This window comes from Phalacrocorax carbo, chromosome 3 (genome assembly GCF_963921805.1).
Source record: "Phalacrocorax carbo chromosome 3, bPhaCar2.1, whole genome shotgun sequence".
NCBI lineage: Eukaryota > Metazoa > Chordata > Aves > Suliformes > Phalacrocoracidae > Phalacrocorax > Phalacrocorax carbo.
Window position 1 is genome coordinate 56,492,088 of NC_087515.1, and position 19,569 is coordinate 56,511,656.

At 36.4% G+C, this 19,569-nt stretch overlaps 1 protein-coding gene across 1 annotated transcript in view; it reads left to right on the plus strand.

The window, feature by feature from the left end:
* STXBP5 (syntaxin binding protein 5) overlaps nucleotides 1-19,569 on the plus strand; it is a 109,595-nt gene that overhangs the window by 19,044 nt on the left and 70,982 nt on the right. The window contains exons 4-5 of the mRNA XM_064446994.1: nucleotides 8,971-9,052; nucleotides 9,911-10,011. Of these exons, the coding sequence (XP_064303064.1) occupies nucleotides 8,971-9,052; nucleotides 9,911-10,011 (183 nt within the window). The remainder of the gene's footprint in view (nucleotides 1-8,970; nucleotides 9,053-9,910; nucleotides 10,012-19,569) is intronic.

A 19,569-nucleotide genomic window follows, 5' to 3' on the forward strand; every position in this document is an offset into this window, starting at 1 on the left:
GATTTTGGTGGAAGAGTGCCATCTACTGAACTGCTTGAACTGTACCTTAGTTTTTCATTTGTGGTGGTAATTTTGAGCAAACCTTCTATAGACTAGTCACTACCACTTTGATAATAGTGAAATAGTAAGTTTCTCATTTCCTTTGGTTTGAAAGACTAAATTATGTTATAGTGGAACCTGCGGAGGCTTAAAATAAAATTGAAAACACTGTTCTATATTGCAAAATACTTAAAGTAGCAATGAGAGGATAGTTATTGGTGGCCCATATGCTTGAGGATAATCTTAAAAAGCTTAGGTGCCATTTTGAATGGAAAAGATTTAAGATGTGTCTGTACTTATGCCTTTGAGCAGACTTCAGGGAAACTTTCTCCTAAGACCCATTTATTGCATTATGTTTGAATTAGAGTTTAGATATCACAAGCTGCAATAGTTAAAAAGCAATAGCAGCAGTACTGCTTGTGAACATTACTTTAGTTATTTAGAACATCTTCCAGCTTCTGACCACTACTATTCTGAGTCTGGGGACAGTCATGTCAATTTTGTATAGACAGAGATAAACATCTATCTACCACCTTGATTTGGGGTCTAAGTTCCTACTTTTTGTCTATATAATGGAAGTGTTGATATTTTAATCCGTGACCCTCTTAGCACTAGTAAATACTTCAGAAGGCTGCATAAGCAAAAAGAAATGCTATACCTGTATCGCTATATATTGATAAAACTCCTAGTGATAAACTAAACTTTCTCCAAAAGGATGTTTGGATGAGGGATTTATTTCCATCATTGGTACAAGGCAAAATAGTGTGGGAAGCAAAAGGGTGGATTCAAGCCTCATCCACAAGTTAAGTGGTGAAGGATTGTATCCAGAGGGTGGAGCTAATATTGGTACTGAGATAGAGATCACAGCAAATTCTGGGTGAGGAATTCAGACACGTGACCAACTTAAATTTTAACTAAAGGTGGTCTTTTAGACCTCTTCCTCATCCAGATCTACCAGCACTGTGTTGATAATGTTTTCGGTTCTGTCTCCTTTAGTCACCTGCTGCTTATGCCTTCTTTCTCAAAGCAAGTGAGTAAAAGAGGATATATGAGGAGTGATAAATTGAATAGCAAAGGTGAAGAATGCGACAAAACCTGGTTTGGGATAAGAGAGAAGAATTAAGAGGGATTAATAGTTAATTTGAGACCTAAGGCATTGATGCCAAAAGGAAAGATGATGTGAGAATAACAACTTCTGTAAAAGGAGAGAAATACTGAGGGATAGGGACAGGGTGGAATGTAGCTTATGTAAGTTGTAATAGTACCTATGGTCTTATTCTGTATTATCCCAAAATGATGTAAAGGGTTAATGAGATACAAGTGAAACTGAGACTTGGTAGACTAGCCTAGCTTCTACCTTGTTTGTAGGGAGGGGACTGAAAAATGGCCTTGTAACTGAACAAAGTTGAGATTGAATGACTAGTGATTACAGTTAGTGTCTTCTGTCATGAATATCCAGTAGTCAGTGTCTTTAACTGAAGAGGATTTGTTTGGCAGGCAAGAGTTAAGGGAAGTATTTCAGATCATGCTATGTGAATGAACCTAGCAAAGAATTGATTTACAGTCAGAAATCAATGCTGATGGACAATAATTGATTGGGCAAGGATTGGCTATGTTCTTTGAAAATGTTAAGTTGTCCTTATTAGATAATATCTATGGTTCTTTATGCTTTCATAAGTTAAACAAAATAGGTATGTAAATTCACTTAACATCTAGTTGGCACTGTCTTTAGTCTTGGACAAGAAGCTATGGACATAAGAGGAAAAGCCTGGTTAACTATTAATATTGTGGTATAGTATGTGCTACCAAAAGGATGGATGAGGTAGGATGTCTGTAATAACATGTGAAAATTTGACATTAAAATTAAACTGGTTTAAATAGATGACAAATGAGCAGGCCTTGGAAGTATGCAAAAGAATACAAAGAATTTTGCCACCACATTTTGATGATTTTCCAAAATATGTAATTATTTCCTGGGTTTACTTTTCTGTATACAGTCTTTAGAAAACTTGAGTGAGTTAGCAGTTACCACTCATTTCACTGCATCTTGTGTAGTCAGAGCAACCATTATGCAGATGTCTTTGTAGCAACTGCCTACTCTTTCCCCTTGTGTTCTACCATTATCCTTCCCTTCCATCCCACCCAAAAAAATACTGGATTAGTCTCTTTTTGCGTTGTTAGTGCTGAAATACAGCTTTTAGACTAAAGTAGTAGAACCTGGATCAGAAAACATAGCAAGTAAAATCAAGGAAAACCTGTAGCCTTATTAATTTTTCGAAAATAGTATGATGTTTAGTCTAAATTGGTGTTTTTACCTCTTCATTTAACAGCATGCTTTGCTATCTGTGAATTGTGCATATAAAAACTTATAATTGCAAACAATTTTGTTTCTTGTTTGATTTTAAATCACAGGTTTTTAATCCTGTTTGCATTTGTACTACTTAATTACATCTTGTACTAATGAATGATTGCTTCGCACTGTCAGCTATGAGAAAATTCTACCAAATAGAGCCTTTACAGGAAAATCTGCTGGCACTTTTCATAGCTGTTTGGGAAATACTGTATTTGTCCATATTTATATAAGCAACTTTGAAGTTTAAGATTTACTCATAGCTATTACCATTGTTAGAAAACGGATTGGATATAAACAACTCACTATCCATTCCCTATCAGTTTTTATGCAAACTAGTTCAATAATCTAGTTTTAAAATACATAACTCATAATAATTTAAGCAAAAAAAAGTGGTTTTGTCCCTTAAAACTGCTGCAGCTTCCTGTATACAGAAACTAGTTCATGAACTTTACCTGAGGTTTATGTACTCTGGTATTTTTCAAAACGGAGCTCCTTTTTCACCCTATCAATCCAAGATTTTTTTTTAAGTTAACATTGAATCAGTTGGCTTCTGATGTTTAAAGGAGATGAGCATTGTTTTATAAACAAAGTGAATACTTAAGGGAGTTAATCTGCGTTTATGCAGGAACTAATGTTATGGGTAGCTGGTTTGGAAATTGAGAAATCTAGCTTCTAGGCAGTTATGTAGTCACCACTTCACTGGAATTTCTAAAGCTGCGGTAGCAAACAGCAGTAGTAGTTTGCTGTAACTTGTTAAGCTAATATGCTATTTGTAATAACATCTAACATCAACTGTTTAAATACCATACCTATTGTTTCCCCTTTTCCCCCAACAGAAAAAGAGCAGATTGTATGTTCCCTCTCTCTAGGAAAGCACAAACTCTTCTGAGTGTGTCAGCTGATGTGAAAACTGCTGAACCTAAATGGTATTAAATAATTTCATTATAATACATCTCAATACTCTTTTTGGAGGAAGAAAAACAACAAACAAAACACTGAACAGTTAATGTTATCTCAAAAACATTCGGAATTTTGGATAATGTTAAGTTTCCTAGAAAATGAGAAAAATCTGTGTTCCGATCTCTGTAAATGGTCTCTTCCATTTTATCTTTTTGTATTCCCTCCTGTCTTCTCCAAGAGAATGCAAAACCTTTGGGAAAAACCTGTTGGTAGCCTTCCAGGACTGAGATCCGAGTCTCTTTATCTCTAAGGCGCTTTGCGTTATTTTCATCCTTATGACTAACAGAACGAAGCTGAATGTAGAATTCATTTTTTTTATTGCCTGAAAGTTATAGTTCTTTACTCTCTAGAGACACTTGATTTGGTTTCCAAGTATAATATGTAAGGTTGACTTTTTTCTGTCCAAATAATGAGGTCAAACTGTATCAGGATATGGGCTAATTTGCAAGTTCTATATTTGCACAGAAGTTGCAGCCAGTGTCTTCTGACTGTCTGTAACTGGCTTCCTTTTCCTTATCCTCTTTCCTTACTGTCTGTTTTCTTGCCTTCTCACTCTCCTTAGCTGGCAGAAGGAGAATGTGTCATAATGGTCTGGCTGGAATTCCCGTAGTAAATTGTTACTAGTAATTTGATAGTATTTCCACCTAATGAATGTTAATCTCAGTTTTAAAGCCCTAGTTTGTTTTTGTTTGGTGCTGTTATTAACATATAGGAAAGTGGATCTGGAATGGTAAAAAATATTATTGTATCCTTTTGCAGACATAAATACTGAGACATGGGGAAGAATAAAGGTCTGCTTAGCTGAGTAATATAAACACAGCAAGATGCTATACAGGCCTAAAGCTTTAGAAGGAATCTCTATAATCCTAAAGTTGTCGAAAAACAGTGATGTGATATACAGTATCATTGGTATGGACATCAGGATTGATACAAGCATACCATTGGTATGCATATCAGAATTGTTATGAAGTCTAAAACTCACAAATCCACAAAATACTTTTGGAATTTTATCTTGTTTGGTAACACATGAGTGTGGAAGGTCAAAGTTAGTTTTGTAGACAGTGTGACTGTTCTGACTTCGTGAATAACACTCTCTTGCTAAATAGCTGTGTGTCTTGATAGGTTCTTCTTTGAGATTGCATCTGTGTGAGAGATCATGCTTCTGTATGTGCAAGTAATAGTATTGATAAGGTCTAGGTGTAGGTAAGATTGACAAACAGTTAAAGTTGCATGAAGGTGCTCTTGTACTACTTTAATCCTGCTTAGAAGTATCAGCAGGACTTTATGGTACTCTGTAACTTGATGTAAATTAAGTATTTATCTTATGTTGGATTGTATCCAGACTTGGCAATGGTGAGTAATGCCAAATTTTTAATCTTTATATACTTAGAATACTGTTTGGAAATCTCACCATCATTGTGTGTTTTTCTTACGTTACAATAATTCTTGGAGACGACAATCAGAGCACATACAAATAATGCCTATAAAAATAATTCAGGGTCTGATTAAGTAAAGTGGAAAACTGCTACATAGCAGTGACTATAGTAAAACATGCAGATATAATATGCAGACCTGGAGTGCTCTATGCTACAGACTGGTATACTTAAGAATACTGTGAGTAATCTGCTGTCTTTTGTGTTTTGTATGTAATTCAGGTCAGTGTTGCGTGTTTTCCTCTAGTCAGAGACTTATTTTTTCCATCAAAATTGTCAAATGTTTAAATACTGTAAGGTGTTACAGCTACAGTTTTCAGAATTGTCTAGGAACGAATTTTAAAAGCTGCTACAGTTTCAGATTTGTCTTCAAAATCTAAAGCTATTGTAATAGTAGCAAATCTGATACAGGAATATGGTCCATATAATGTGCTGTACTATCAACCTTTTACAGCAGTGTAATGACATGAAGATACAAATATCTGTGTGGTGATAGTTTGGGGGGTAACTTATATTATGAATGTGTCTATATATATAACTGACTTGTGCTAGGGACTAAATTGATAGCTACAGTTTTTGCAACTGTCCCTTATGTCAGATGTGTCAACCACAGGTGAAGAACCCAATATTCCCTAAGTCTACTTAGGGTAACTTAAATTAAAGCATTAAAAAGAGGACTGTTCTTCTGAGGCTTTTATAAATATTCTGGAATTATTTTTCTCTTTCAAAATATGACTTCTAAGGGCAGATATGCACTGAGTTACTCCTGTGTAGGTAAGCTGTAAATAATAGTAATAATTTTTAAAAATAATATATTGCAGAGAGAGCTCACGTATCACTAATTGAAATGCTTTAATTTTGCCTGGAGGAAAACTGTAAGCTTAGGTCTGAAGCTGGTTTGGAATAAAAATCTTTTAGAACTGTTGCCTTTTCTCATAAATCAAAGTAAAATCGGTATCACTATGTGATATTAGATTAGTGTGATACTGTGCTTTTCTTATGTATGACCTATACTTCTAGTGGTTATGAAAATAAACACTGTTAGGACGTGTGTGTTATCTCTTCCTTCTCTCAGCCACAGTTTTTGTCTCTTGCCTGCTTTTTCAAAAAAACATGCAGTGAAGGCAATGAATTACTAGTGTTTTCTAGGGTTAATTTCCTAACGGCAGTGGGGAACATGGAAGCAATATTCAATGGTACAGCTGAGAAGATATTCATTTATTCAATTGGTTAATATTTGGAATAGGAGATGAAGCAGGAATAGTAGAAAGAAATACTTGGAAGTGAAGGAGGAAGGCTGGATCTTTGATTAGAAAACTGCTCAGAGCAGACGATTTCCTCTAGACCTACCCTAGGTCTTTGGCAGAGAGTTTTTCCTGTCTACAAAATTAAAGTGCTCTGCCCATCTTGTCATTATTCATTATAATGTTTGCCTGTTTTGGGGACTACGGTGTGGTAGATGATCACTGCTTAGTACAGTGAGCTCTCCTGCCTTAAGCACACATATGCATGCATAAAGGATTTGGACAACCTGCATTCCCTGAGATGCTGCCTGTTTTGCATGGTTGAGAAATGATTAACATGTACTGAAATGGGCATGTACTATTACCTTTCTACAGTCAGTATTTGTGACATGCTTTTTCTACTTAGCACCCTGCAAAACTGGGAAGCTTTGCATTGCTTTAGAAAAGATTAATGCTGTTTAAGAGGACGATATTAATTTGAGATGAGAAGAATATTTTTAGCTACTAGGTGAAGAAGTGAAGATGACATAATCCTTGGGTAAAGGAACTAAATGGGACTAGCTGCAAGGACATTTTTTTTTCCTGTAACTGTAAGCACTATAGAAGAGGCCAAACTTTATTTTCAGATCTGCATATGAGGCTTCCACTAATTTGTCAAAAAGAAATTTCCTCTGAATGTTTAAAGGTTGTGTAAACTTATTCCCAGTGCTACATATTTACTCATTTCTGGAGAGAGAACTGGTTCAGGTATCCTGGAAAATGCAAAAGGATTTTTTTGTTTAAAGAAACATTCAAGTATTATTAATACTGGCTAGTTATAACTGGGCTTCCAGAAATATTTGTATCAGAAATGCTTAAAAAAACCCCAAACATCTGAGTGATAGAATTTGAGGGTTGGAGTAACCTGAGGAATCCATGGGCTCCTCCATTTTTCTGGGTCATACTCCTCTTGTTTTGAGGTAGCTGTAAAGCCTCAATTTGACATAAACTGTGGTGGGTGAATGAACATGGGTTATGTTTAATGGTATTAGAAGCTGATGTTCAGGGGAGGGGCTGGGGAAATATTTTGTTATAAAACTACCTGTGTCAGTGCAAATAAATAACAAATTATAAAATTCAGTTCCTTATAAACATCTGAATTTCATTTTCAGAAATTATTTTTTGTCTATTTCTGAAAATATTAATTCAAGTGAATGCAGAAGCATGAGCAAGGCTGAAACAAATCTGCTCTGAAACTTCTGGCATTCCTTGTGGGGATATTTTTTCCAGTCTGGCATTTGTGTAGTCAATCCATAGTTAATTGAAAAACAATGGTTTTACGTTAAAAGTATTCTGTATTTATGTAGGAAGGTATCATTTATAGGTACAAGCCCCACCCCAGGTTTAGGCTCTTTTTTTTGAGTTATAAATTGCCAGAAGTCAGATGACTACTTTGTACAGGAAACATTGATAATAATTTAAAATAGAAGGAAAAAAACAGGTGAGGCAAGCTGGCCCTTTAAGCCCTTCGATGCCAGAACAAAATTAAATTACTAATTCTGTTCAGAGAAGAAAGCTGGTATTAAGTTTGCTGGATTATTCAACATCTGCTTAGTGTATATCTCTCATCACTTAGCTGGATGTTATGCAGATTCACTAATCTTGGAGAATATGATTGAAATTTAGAAGTTAAAATATGGTGGTGTGTTGAAGCAGACTTATTCCCATCGTAGGTCTACTTATATTTTATCTTGCGAGTTTAGAGGTTGAGCAGGAAACGTGTTTGAGTTTTGATTTGCATACAATGTAATAGTTTGTTCAGCCTTTCAACTGTCTCTAGTGTGAATGCGTATATTTTTAAGAGTGTTTGTATCCACTTCGGTTTTGATCAACAATTTCTTCATAAATGGAAAACTTGCAGAATGGGTGAGAGTTGTACTGTTTGATTAATTTCTAGTGTGCACTGAGAGAAAAAATTGTACACTATTCCCTGTTTTGCATACATCTTTGGAATGATTTCTTTTCTTCCAAAGACTAAGGGGCCTGTTTAAAACAAGAGGTGTTCAGCTCTTTGACAAATTACACACCAGAAACCCAGGGCATACTAGAATTATGCAAAGCAGTCAGTATTTCATCATTCATCTGGACTTGCGTTATTTCTGCTCCATCTCCTAGAGGTTGGAGAATTTCCTTAATTTCTTATCAGAAGAAAGGGGATAACCATATTTGAAATACAGAATCTTTGCAACTAATAAATGAATCAAGTATGGAGAATTGAAAGAATCTGTGTTGCTGCTGCTTCTGTTTGATATTCATTATGGAAGTATAGGGCTGATTTATGCGTGGGAGGGAAAATTAACAAGCTTTTGTTATCTCATAGTTGGTGTGAATCCAGGAAGTCTTGATCAGAGATCCTGGAAATTTGTATTATACATAATTTCCCATTGACTCCTCCATATTTTGGCTACTGATCTCTATCTCTGTCACAGCAGATTTTTTAACATCTGTTGCATTATTCAGCTCTTCTTTCATCTGGAAGTAGTGTTCAAAAAGGAGATAAAGCTCCTTTAGCACTTGAAAAATGTGATCATTTGCTTATGATGCTTATTTAGATTAACTTTGTTTTATACTAGTCCTGATATTTAACGCTGCTAAAATAACTGCTTCATCATTCTCTTATGTTCTCATTGATCCCTTAAATAACTATAAGTTAAGCAGTTATACATAATTTTCATATTCCGTGGGGATAAATGGGCCTTTTGACTTCTTCTGTTACTTTGTTTATAGGCAATTTTTTGTGGTGATCGCTCAGATCTATGTGGTTAAATATGAATGCACTAGCTAGAAGCAGGATGTTAACCTGTTTGAATGTGGTATTAGGTATGGTGACAATGTTGGTTATGGTGTTTGGTTTTTTCCTATGTTACATACAACAATTGTTCCTTAATGGTACCAATTCCAGCTTTGGTCGGCCAGGAGTTGAATGCTACTGCCAGCATGACAGTGGAGCTGCAGTAATCCAGCTTCAGTTCCTGATTAATGAGGTTAGTGAAATGTTGTACATACTCTGGATCCTCTCTGAGTTATGGAGTGTGTTTTCTTCAACTTCTCATTAAGCAAGCATCAAAATCACTAACACAAGTGACTCTTAACATGAATGGCGAACAGTAATAACAATTATAAATGAATTGACTTTCTAATTTTAGAAAATGTTTGACTAACTGCTGAAAATATCTTTGCCTCTAGAGTACTCTTTTGCTATAAGCAAGAACTCTTTTCCTGGGAGTATTTATTCATGCCATTGAACATTGCAAGCTCTCTCTTGAAGTAGTAAAGTACATTTTCAATAGTACTAATAGCTTTTGGAGGTAGTTAATCTTATTTTGATAGAGTTACTGTTTTAGACACGAGCTGAGCAATGATCCCTAATCTAATCCCTCAGTAATGTCAGGTGTGTTTTTTCTTGGGGTCTAGCAGCTGAGATCTGACTGCAGTGCTATTCTTCTTGGGGCCAGATTTGTAGGGGGGCTTCTAACTCAGAGGAATGGTGAAGTCAAGCCTCACTAGATTTGTCAGCACATAAATAGCATTTGAGTTCATTGCTTAATTTCTCCACAGAGAAATCAAGGGGCATGAGGGAACTGATGTTCACACACCAGAAAAAGCTGCTCCTTCTCCATCACCCCTCAGTCTAGCGCTGAACTAAATGAGTGACCTGGATGACATGTGATCAGATCGGTTATCTCATTACTACTACTTAGAATTTACCTGTGCTGTGGTGTTTATTGGCATGCTTATAAATTTTTTCATCCTGGTAGCAAATATGTAATATTTCCCCTATGATGATATTTTCATAACCCTGGTAACATAATGAATTGACTAAAACCTTTTCTCTCTCATAGGGAGCTCTTGTGAGTGCCTTGGCTGATGATACCTTACACCTTTGGAATTTGCGTCAGAAGAGACCTGCTATACTTCATTCACTCAAATTTAACCGAGAACGGTAGGGATTGGATTATTATTGATTTGCCCCTTACACTATGTAAGATCAGATTTATTAATGCAATCCAATTCATAACTTGTTAAATAATTAATTGGAATTGGATTTACATTGGGTTTGAGTTGCAGGCTCTTAGGGCCCAAGTGTTTGTGAGTAGACACAAGATGATCTAAACTGAGATGACTCTTCTATTTCTTTGCATATTTCATTGCTGAACATCAATTTTTCCAACTTTAAAATATGAAGGGATAGCAGACTTTCAATGTATGTCTCCAAAGGAATTTTGGAACAAAAAGTGTGTGTATGTGTGTGCACCAACAAGACAACAGGAAAGACAGTTTAATTTTATAATTGGAATTTTTTCTTTCCTTGGTGACAAATTGGATTTCTGCAGTGTTAGAGCTCCTGTGAGTATCAGAAGGTGATAACCACGTGCATTTTGACTAACAGTATTGAGACTCAGGTAACAGTGTTGTAAGCAAGCTAGGGAGACGTCTTAGATTAAACTTCTAAAAGTTAGTTGATTAAGTATTTGCAAAATATGTGTATCTTTTTTAAATAAGTAGTCCTTCCCTTTTGGGAAGTAGCCCTTTTTCAGTACAGGTAAAGTCTCAGCTGGAATGCTATGTCTACTTTTGAGCACTGTGCTTCAGAGATGGACTGCTTGGGGAGCTCCAAGGATACTAGCAAGAACACAGAGTAATCTGTGACTGACGTTTCAGTTGAACAGCACAGGAAGTAATAAGCTCTAAGGAATGGGTCCCTTTTGAAGTTGTTTCTATGATCACCCTGCATAAACTTTTTACCAGGCCCTGTAGTGATAGGACAAGGGATAATGGCTTTAAACTGAAAGAGAGTAGATTTAGATTAGATGTAAGGAAGAAATTCTTCGCTCTGAGGGTGGTGAGGCACTGGAACAAGTTGTCCAGAGAAGCTGTGGATGCCCCATCCCTGTCAGTGTTCAAGGCCAGGTTGGATGGTGCTTTGAGCAACCTGGTCTAGTGGAAGATGTCTCTTCCCACAGCAGGTGGGTTGGACTTCGACAGTCTTTAAAGGCCCCTTCTGACCCAAACCGTTCTGTGATTCTAGCTGTTACGCACAAAACAAAGCTCTGACAGAGCAAAATTCTCTGCCCCAAGGGAGTGACGGTGTTCCTTTATGCACTATAAAAGCCAAATGGAGAGAAATGCAAGTCACAACCTCTACTTTAACGAGGACTATCCAACTACAGGAGATGTAGTGGTGTATCCGAACTGAATTTTGTCCCTCTCCTTTCTCCCTTCTTTCTTAAATGAATCCTGCAATATAAATACAAAATTCAGATTTGCAGCCTGAAACCACGCTTGGACATTGGCTCCTAACTAATGATTTAAAATAGATACCTGAGGAGGTGATTCTAATTGTGTGTAAATCAGTTGGAAGCTGGCTTAGTCTTAGATATCTTTGGTTAAACAGAGTGGAATTCTAAACCATCATTTTCCTGTAAATGTGGTGGTCTCACTGGCAAAACCTTTTACAGGGAGTTGAACTGTGTGTCCGCTTATGAGAAAGAGGGGTGGGGGTGGAAAGGAGTCCAGGTCACTCATGTCACATCAATGGTTGCATTTGTCATTAGTTTTGAGGGAGTACCGATTTTTCCAGGAAAATCTGTGCCTTGCTAAAAGAGGCGATGAGAGCACCATAGTTACCAAGAGTGGTGAAGGTATAGTTTGAAATAAGGGCTGGTTCTTCTAGTAAGTTTAATCTTAGTGTCCACCGTAATAGCATATAGAAGTAGCTAGAACAATTAAGATCCCAGACCATACATTGTCACAGCAGCTTATTAAGTTGTGCGGGCTGACTCTTAACTGTTTTCAAATATTCTGTTTTATTTTCACTATTTTCTAAGATAAAGCTTTATAAAATAAAGTGTAATCTCATTACTAAGGAATTACTTTGATTTTGAACTTAAGAAAATTGCACTATTTCACTGCTAATTCTAAATAGATGTCCTTGTAACACTAAGTTCTTAGTAATTATATCCAATATGTTTGATATGTTATGTGAATTGGAAGTAAATGGGCTTTGCTTAGGTCAGTTTTATGAAGTATATTAACTACTAAGTTTATTGAAGAGTGTACATGAATATAACTGGATCTTCTCAATTCACAAGCACCAAGTTTAGATACTGACTTAATAAAATCTTTTAAATTTATGTTGTGGGATTAAGATTTTCTTATAAGGATAACTAAATCCTCAAACAGGAATTATTTAAAATATTAAATACTACAACAGAGCCTTGTAGCAGTGTCTTCTCTAATGATATTTTAATTTGCCAGCTTGTGCAGGAAACTTCAATATCTTGGAAATTACTTCAGGTAGAAGAATAAATAAGTTAAACTGGAAAAAATGTCCTTGGAGGGGAAACAAAGCCAAATCTTACTACGTGACTGAAGCAACTATTCAAGTTAGATGTGAACTAGAAGGTTGGTTGTAGTGTAGAAAACTAACTGTAGCAGTTAGTTACTCAAATTAAAGGATATTCTAATCTCAAACCATTCTTGAGCTGTGTTCTTTAAAAAAAAATAAATTATAAAGCTCAGTTGTTAATGGATTCTGTATTCTCCTGGCACAGCCTTCTACCAGGTCTGGCTAATTCCTTGCTTTTAGCCATATGGAAGATTAACTGCCCAATGTTTAACAACACAATTTCTAGATTTTGTATTTGTTTCTCCTGCTGGTAATTCAGTTTGGCTAGGTAGCTTTCAGGCCTGTTCTGAACATCTTTCAAATAAGGAATGAAAAACAGACGTAGTTTGTTTATAAATGCTTGTGTCACATGCTAAGTATGTTGTATACTTACCTGAAAATTGAATTAGAGTATTAAATTACCTGTAAATTAATTCAGAATACAGTATCTAGTATATGACTGGAAAGTATGAATTCTTGCTTCCTCTAGTCATTAATTTTAAGAACAGGGAGTGGTGAAAGCGAGTTGCTTTTTCTTTTAAAATAATTCTCTGCCCATTACAGACTTTGTTCTGAGCTGTGGAATATATCTTCATTAGGTAACTTGCAGCTTCTTAATTTGAGCAAACATTTCTTCAAAAGTAGCAGCCAAGAGTTTCTAAAGATGCTGCTTTCTGCTGAATCTTTAAATGAGTTGAGTATCTGTGGAAAAGAAACTGTCCATTTAATATATTCATAGCTCTTGACTCTTTTGTACCAGCGATGGTTACTAATTTGAAGCAAGTCTTCTGAACTGGTAATTGATGAAGTTTTTATGTATAACCAATCTGTTAGTTGCAATTGCTGGCAGATGTCAGAAGCACAGTGTGAAACAAGCTGGTTTTGCAAGTTTTCTAGCCTTTTGTTCCTGTTGCATTTGTGTGGGTTTTGCAGCTGCTTCATGTTCTGGTTACCAGACAAAAGTTAGAAGATATTAAACAAATGTCATACCAAGCTTAGCCACTGTTCCTTGACTGTGGGAAGTGGTGTGCAGGGGCCAGGACAAAAATGCATAATGATATTTACAGGCTGGGGGTTGCTTGTGTGCCTTGTCATGCAAGTTGAAAGTGTATAAGTATTACCTCTTTGCAGAATGCACAATTCAGCATGTGAACTTATTTAGTATCCCAGGTTGTGTACTTTTCTAACATCTATTCAGTGAATAACAATGTAGTTTGTCATCTACATACCTGTATAAATATGGAACATGCGTAGTCAAATTGTTGTATGTTCATATGTTAGACAAGCCTCATGTCAAATTTGTTTTGACTTAATAGCAAATGTTAATGTTAGGCTAGATTTAACTCTGAAATAAGCATAGTTAATGCTTCTTATTAGAGTAAATATTGAAAGCATGTCGTGAGGCAGATACCCAGTCTGGCTTTAGTTTTCTTGTCATGCAAGACATGTTAAACTTTGTGCTGATCTAAGGTGCAAAAGGTCAAACACACAGCACTGATGAGCCAGGGACTTTCACATAACCAACTTAAGAGAGGGTGAGGTGACAGACTAACTTGATTAAAAAAACAAAAACAAAACAACCTAAAACAACAACAAAAACAAACAAAAACCAAACCCAGCCACCACGAGTGGTGCGGGATGACAAATTTGAGTCTCTCTTGCTGCAAACCAAACCAATCAGCTTTACATATAAGCACAAAGAATTTTAGTTATCTAAGACTTGCATCCTTCCTGAGCTGATACTCCCTGTTCTAATGCCAAAAGAAAAAGTTTACTTGCTTTGTGACTTACCATAAAGATAAGAACCATAGCATAAAAATAGAACTACTTAGTGTGTGTTTTGCATATTGATCTCTGTATGCATTGATAGCAGTTTAGTTTAATACATCAACTTTTGTGCTGTGGGATTTAAATAGTTTTCCTCAGCATGAGACTGCACAATTCAGTCACAAAATCATGCTTTAAGTGTCACTGGCTTTGTATCCTGCTGTAAACAGGAACTTCAGCATTGTGTTAAAACACAAACTGTCTAGAGTGAATGAAAAACCCCACTTGTATTTACTTCTTATTAATAAACAAGACTTAACTTTTTTGACATGTACCTTGTCTTGTTAGATGCTCTTAGCTTTGTACTCAGCTCATGCGTTAGCAGATGGTGGCTGAGAGAGAATTTTTCCTTCCACCTCACTGAATTTATAAACTGACCAATTCTGCCACTTTGTGGATAACAGAAGGACATACATGTTTTCTTTTCTGTGAGAGCAGGTGGTGATAGACATTGTTTATGGGGTTTTGGTTGTCGGCTTTTTTCTCTCCCTTTCTGTGTATCAGTAACCCTGTTTCACTTCCAGCCTTTGTTTGAGGTCTGGCTTTTTTCCCTTTGCCCTGTGTGTTTTGGGGTAGGATTATAGTATAATGAACAGAAGGATTACAGATACATATCCAAACAATACTACTGAGAAGTTAAATATTTGGAGTCTCTGCAGAGTCAGTGATATACCAAGTACAAGTTTAATAGATGACACAACTGGGTTTTTCACACATAACTAAGTTGTTTTATACTTTGTAAACTATCTGTCTTCTTGAGTGAAAGGAAATGATCCCTGGGTCTGCTTGCCTTCATGGCATCATACAAAACCTTCTTTTAACTGGTTGGCTTAAAAATATTCCTGAATTGGTGATCCACTAGATGATGTAATTAAAAGTTTTATCATGTTTCAAGAAGTTAGCAGGAGACAATGAACTTCTTGACAGTCTGGATTTGCTGCAGATGTGAACGTCTCACACAAGATCAGATTGCTTTGAAAAACATTTTCTTGAGGCCATGCATGCACACAGTCCCACATGTCAGTACAGCTGATGGAACTGCAGTTGCATCAGGTGCCTTCTGCTGCCTTTGGCACTGAGGCAGAACTGAAGTGCTGAGTCCCATTACTCTGAGATTTCAGGTTTCTAAGAAGCAGTTTTTACAAAACTTTCTCCGTTGCCCTGTTAGCTTTTCTTGCGCACTGACTTTCACAGTGGTACAAGGCACGTAATGACCAACTGCCATGTTCCTGGGCAGAATTCAACCTCTAGTCTTTAAGCCCTGCCTGTCGGACAGACTTTTTTCCATCAGTGTTGGTGTAATTCTTCTGTCTCCTGTGGGAAAGCTATAACTCTGACATGGCCCTAGTATTGATCACATCAGTGGTGACAATTTTATTTCTGTTCTTGGCTCTTGCTTTCCCGTTACTCCATCTTGACACACTAGTGTACAGCACAGCTCAGATACTGAACATAGGTACTTCTCAGCTGTGTTAGAGGCAGCCCTTCGAGTAAACATATTTGGAAAAGCATCATGTGCAGTGCTGTTATGGGATATAAATGGAATTGAAGCACCTGGTCCAGTTTCTATGATACACTGCATTTATCCACGTAGTCTTCTGAGGGGGCATTTTTGGGATGCATTGAAGAATTCTTCTTATGCATGTGCCTTCTGTCCCTTCAGGCCTTTTCTATATAGGTAGGTATTTTAAGCTTACTGCAGTTACCAGTATATCATTCTGACACTGGTCCTTGACTGTTTAGGCCCATTGAAGGCTTGACAAGGGACTGCAGACATGGAGTCTAGGCTAACATAAGAACTAAACTTCTCAGCCTCTGAATTTTGTATGGCGGCTATCTTATGCATGAAAGGTTGAAGATACAGGTATGCGGAATACAACTTGGATAGATTAACACTTCTTAGAAGACTTTTTTGTGGATACAATAATGATTTGAACAGCTAGTGTAATTACAGTAACTGCAGACCTATAATGATAGCCTGAGGTTCTAGAAATAGTTTCAGTGACTTAAAAATAAAATCTGTTTTCAGTGTTTGTCATTCATCAGAGTATTTGTCACTGTGCTTTGTTCAAGCAGTGGAAAATTCTGAAGGACGTATAATATTTCATAGTGTAGTAGACTAAGGAAAGGTAAAGATTAATTTAGAAGCATTTCTGTTCTCATAATAATACACTCAAGATAACAGCCTGTCATTTTATATATATTTCCCTTAAAAGCATAATTCTTTGGCTTACATATTAATTTAAAAAATTGTATTACTTGATATTTCTGTAATTAAATTCCTCTAGGGAATACTATCGCTTGCTTTAATCACTATTTTAATACACAATGTGAAACAACCACAATTAAGGTTTTTCTTAACTATCTTTGACAGATTATCAGAAAAGGCACATGGTCTGCAGTTAAAGGAAATACCTTCAGTAGGCTTACAAATGGCTTCTAAAAGACTCTCCTGTCACTGCTAATACTCTCCTATAAGCAATAGCATGAATTACATTTTAGGTACAGTAAGGAGAAATACTTTGTGAGGGTTTTTCTTTTATCAGTGTTTTCTACTGCTAATGTTCCACTGGGTTTTCTGTATATAATTCTGTGTTCTTGGACTATTGGTTCAACTCTTACAAATTCATTTCACAGGAAAGTGAAATTTCTTGTGGGTTGTTTTTTTTTTTTTTTTCTGGAAGGGGGGTGGCAGGGGAAGGAGTGGCTTTGCAAATATATATGCAGTGAGGAGGAAGATTTTGTGCTTAGGGAAAAAGTACAGCTACAGCAGAGTTTAGAACTACCCTGACAGTTTTGGGGTTGCATAACAGTACCTCATTTTAGCAGTGATGTTAGCATATGTTAAAATTTTATTGTAGGTTTCAAATTAAAAAACCCAAACCTCCTTAAAGCATTGATGATTTCTATAAAGGGATTTTTTTTCTTTGTACAGGTATGGGGAAGTGAAATACCTGAAATAAAGTGCTGTGCACAATACTTATATTTATGCACAATACTTAATACTTATGCTAAAAGTTCAATCTGCTTCACAAAATGTACTATCCTTACTGAGGTAGCTGAAGTTTCCTTGGAGATAACGTGAGGAATCTGTTGTGCCGTGAAAGAGCTGCCTGCAAAAGCCTGCTTTCTGCGATTAGTGGCTCAGATGGTCCCAGGCTGTCTCTTTAGATGCACAAAACTGGCCTATTATTTCTTAGATGCTTCTGTGCTAGTATTTTTGGAAAAAATAGCTTGATACAGGAGGAGTATGGCACTCTGCTTTTGACTGATATATTATTTCCAGGCAGTTGGGGTTTGTATGCAAGAAAGACTTACACTCAACCCAAGTAAAATACTTTTGCATCTGTAGCCTTTTTGATCTCTTCCCAACAATTGATTGTATTTTCCACAGTTACGTATGTATCCATTTGGGCAGGGAGAGAGGGGGAAGAATGCTTGAGTTGTAGAAATGGCCAGAGCATTATATGGCAACTTCTGTTCATCTTAATATGTTATGGATGGAGTATATTATTCTAATCTTGTGGTGGCAGGAAGATAAGTTTCTGAAAGAAAAGTCTGCATTTTTCAGGAAAAAAACTGCTGGTTTTGGCCAAGTGTTAAATAAGCAAGTATTGCCTCACCACCAGAAAGACCCTGACATTTTGTTTCTATCCAACAAAACAAGTTTGAATCCCTTTAATCCTCAGCCCAATTTTCAGTGGAGCAAGCAAGGCCACCGAATACCACCTGTATGTTGACATGCTAGTATGCCTTCATTGGTCCTTGAGATGGTCATAGCTTCACTGAATTTTAGTTTTTAAGAGGGCTGTAACATTTCTAATGCTGTTTAAAATCTATGTAGTTTAAGGTGAAGCCTTAATCACTGAAGGTTGAGGAGCTCAGTACATAGACTTTAATGTTGGAAATGTTATTCTGTAAATTGCCGAAATAAATGTAGTTATCTGAAATGAATCACCTCAGACAAAAATCTAATTGAATTACTGAAAATTGAAAGACATAATTTTCCTATTGAGAAAATAAAGAAAAAGCAAATATAATTTTATATTTGCAAATAGAGTAACGTTTACCATATCCAAGGTGAAATGGTGATTCTTTCATTATAGCGGGATCAGGATGACAAATCCCTTTTGGATTTAACGAGTCATCAGTTCTGTGAAACATAAAAGCTCTAAGAATATTTTTTTAGGTTATATAAAAATCATACAAGACTGATTTCTGATTGTAGAAGACTGGTAAAACCACACTTTGAAGGGTAAGGTTAAGAACCCTGTTTTATATGTGCTTATACTTAACAATTTTGAAGTCTCTTCAACCTCCTGCCTTTGAGAGCTTGTAAACATTTTGTGAAGTTTCTGCAACTCTAATTTACTCTTGGCGTGGAATCATTTCATTGCTTGCTAACTCTTGACAAAATTAATCTCACTTGCACAGAGGAGACAGTAAATTGAATATGGCTGCATATTCAAGAAGGCTATCAAGAGTATTGAGAAGTTGGACATTTCTTTGTGTTGCTTTTTTGCTATAGCAATCAAAGTTGCAGCCCCAACTTATATTTTTGCCCACCTTTTAACTGACATGAAATAAATTGGGTTTTTTTTATAGTGAAAGTGTTGGATAACTGTAATTCACAATACTGACTCACAGATCAAGACAGATAGGCCCATGACCCTGCTCCTGAATACTCTTTCCGGCTGCTAGGCCATGTTTTAAGATCCAACTGATCTGGCTGCCAGCTGCTTCTGGCACGTGGAGTCCTGGCACAGAAAGAAGCTGTGATGTTGTAGAGTGCTGAGGGTTTGTTTCATGCTGCATCTCTTTCCCCTTCCCTGTGAACTGCTTGTAGTGGGAGAGCTCTCTTACTGGTCAGTAAGATTTTGGGGCCTGCCTAGGAAGTGTGTGTACAGGTGTATGCGATTTAGCTTCCACTAAAATATTTTTTTCAAGGATGTTGGGGAAATTCAAGTCCTTAAACTGAGGTGTTTGCAGATTACTGTTCTTAGTAAAAATGTTACAACCTCTGTAAGCTCAGTGAGTTGGAAGAGCGTTTTAAATCTTGTTGTATATAGTCCTTTTTCTGTGAAACATTGAAAGAAGTTAGTGCAGCCTCTTGGCTTAAATATTCAAGCACTAGAAATCTAGGTAGTTAAAAAATGGATAAAGTAAATATTTTCGTGAGAAAACTGCATTCCCTAACTAGAAAGAAATTAGTGATATAAATTAGTGATACAATTCTGACCCAGGTAGTATTACTACAGAAGCCTTAAATGTTGAAACCTGTAATAC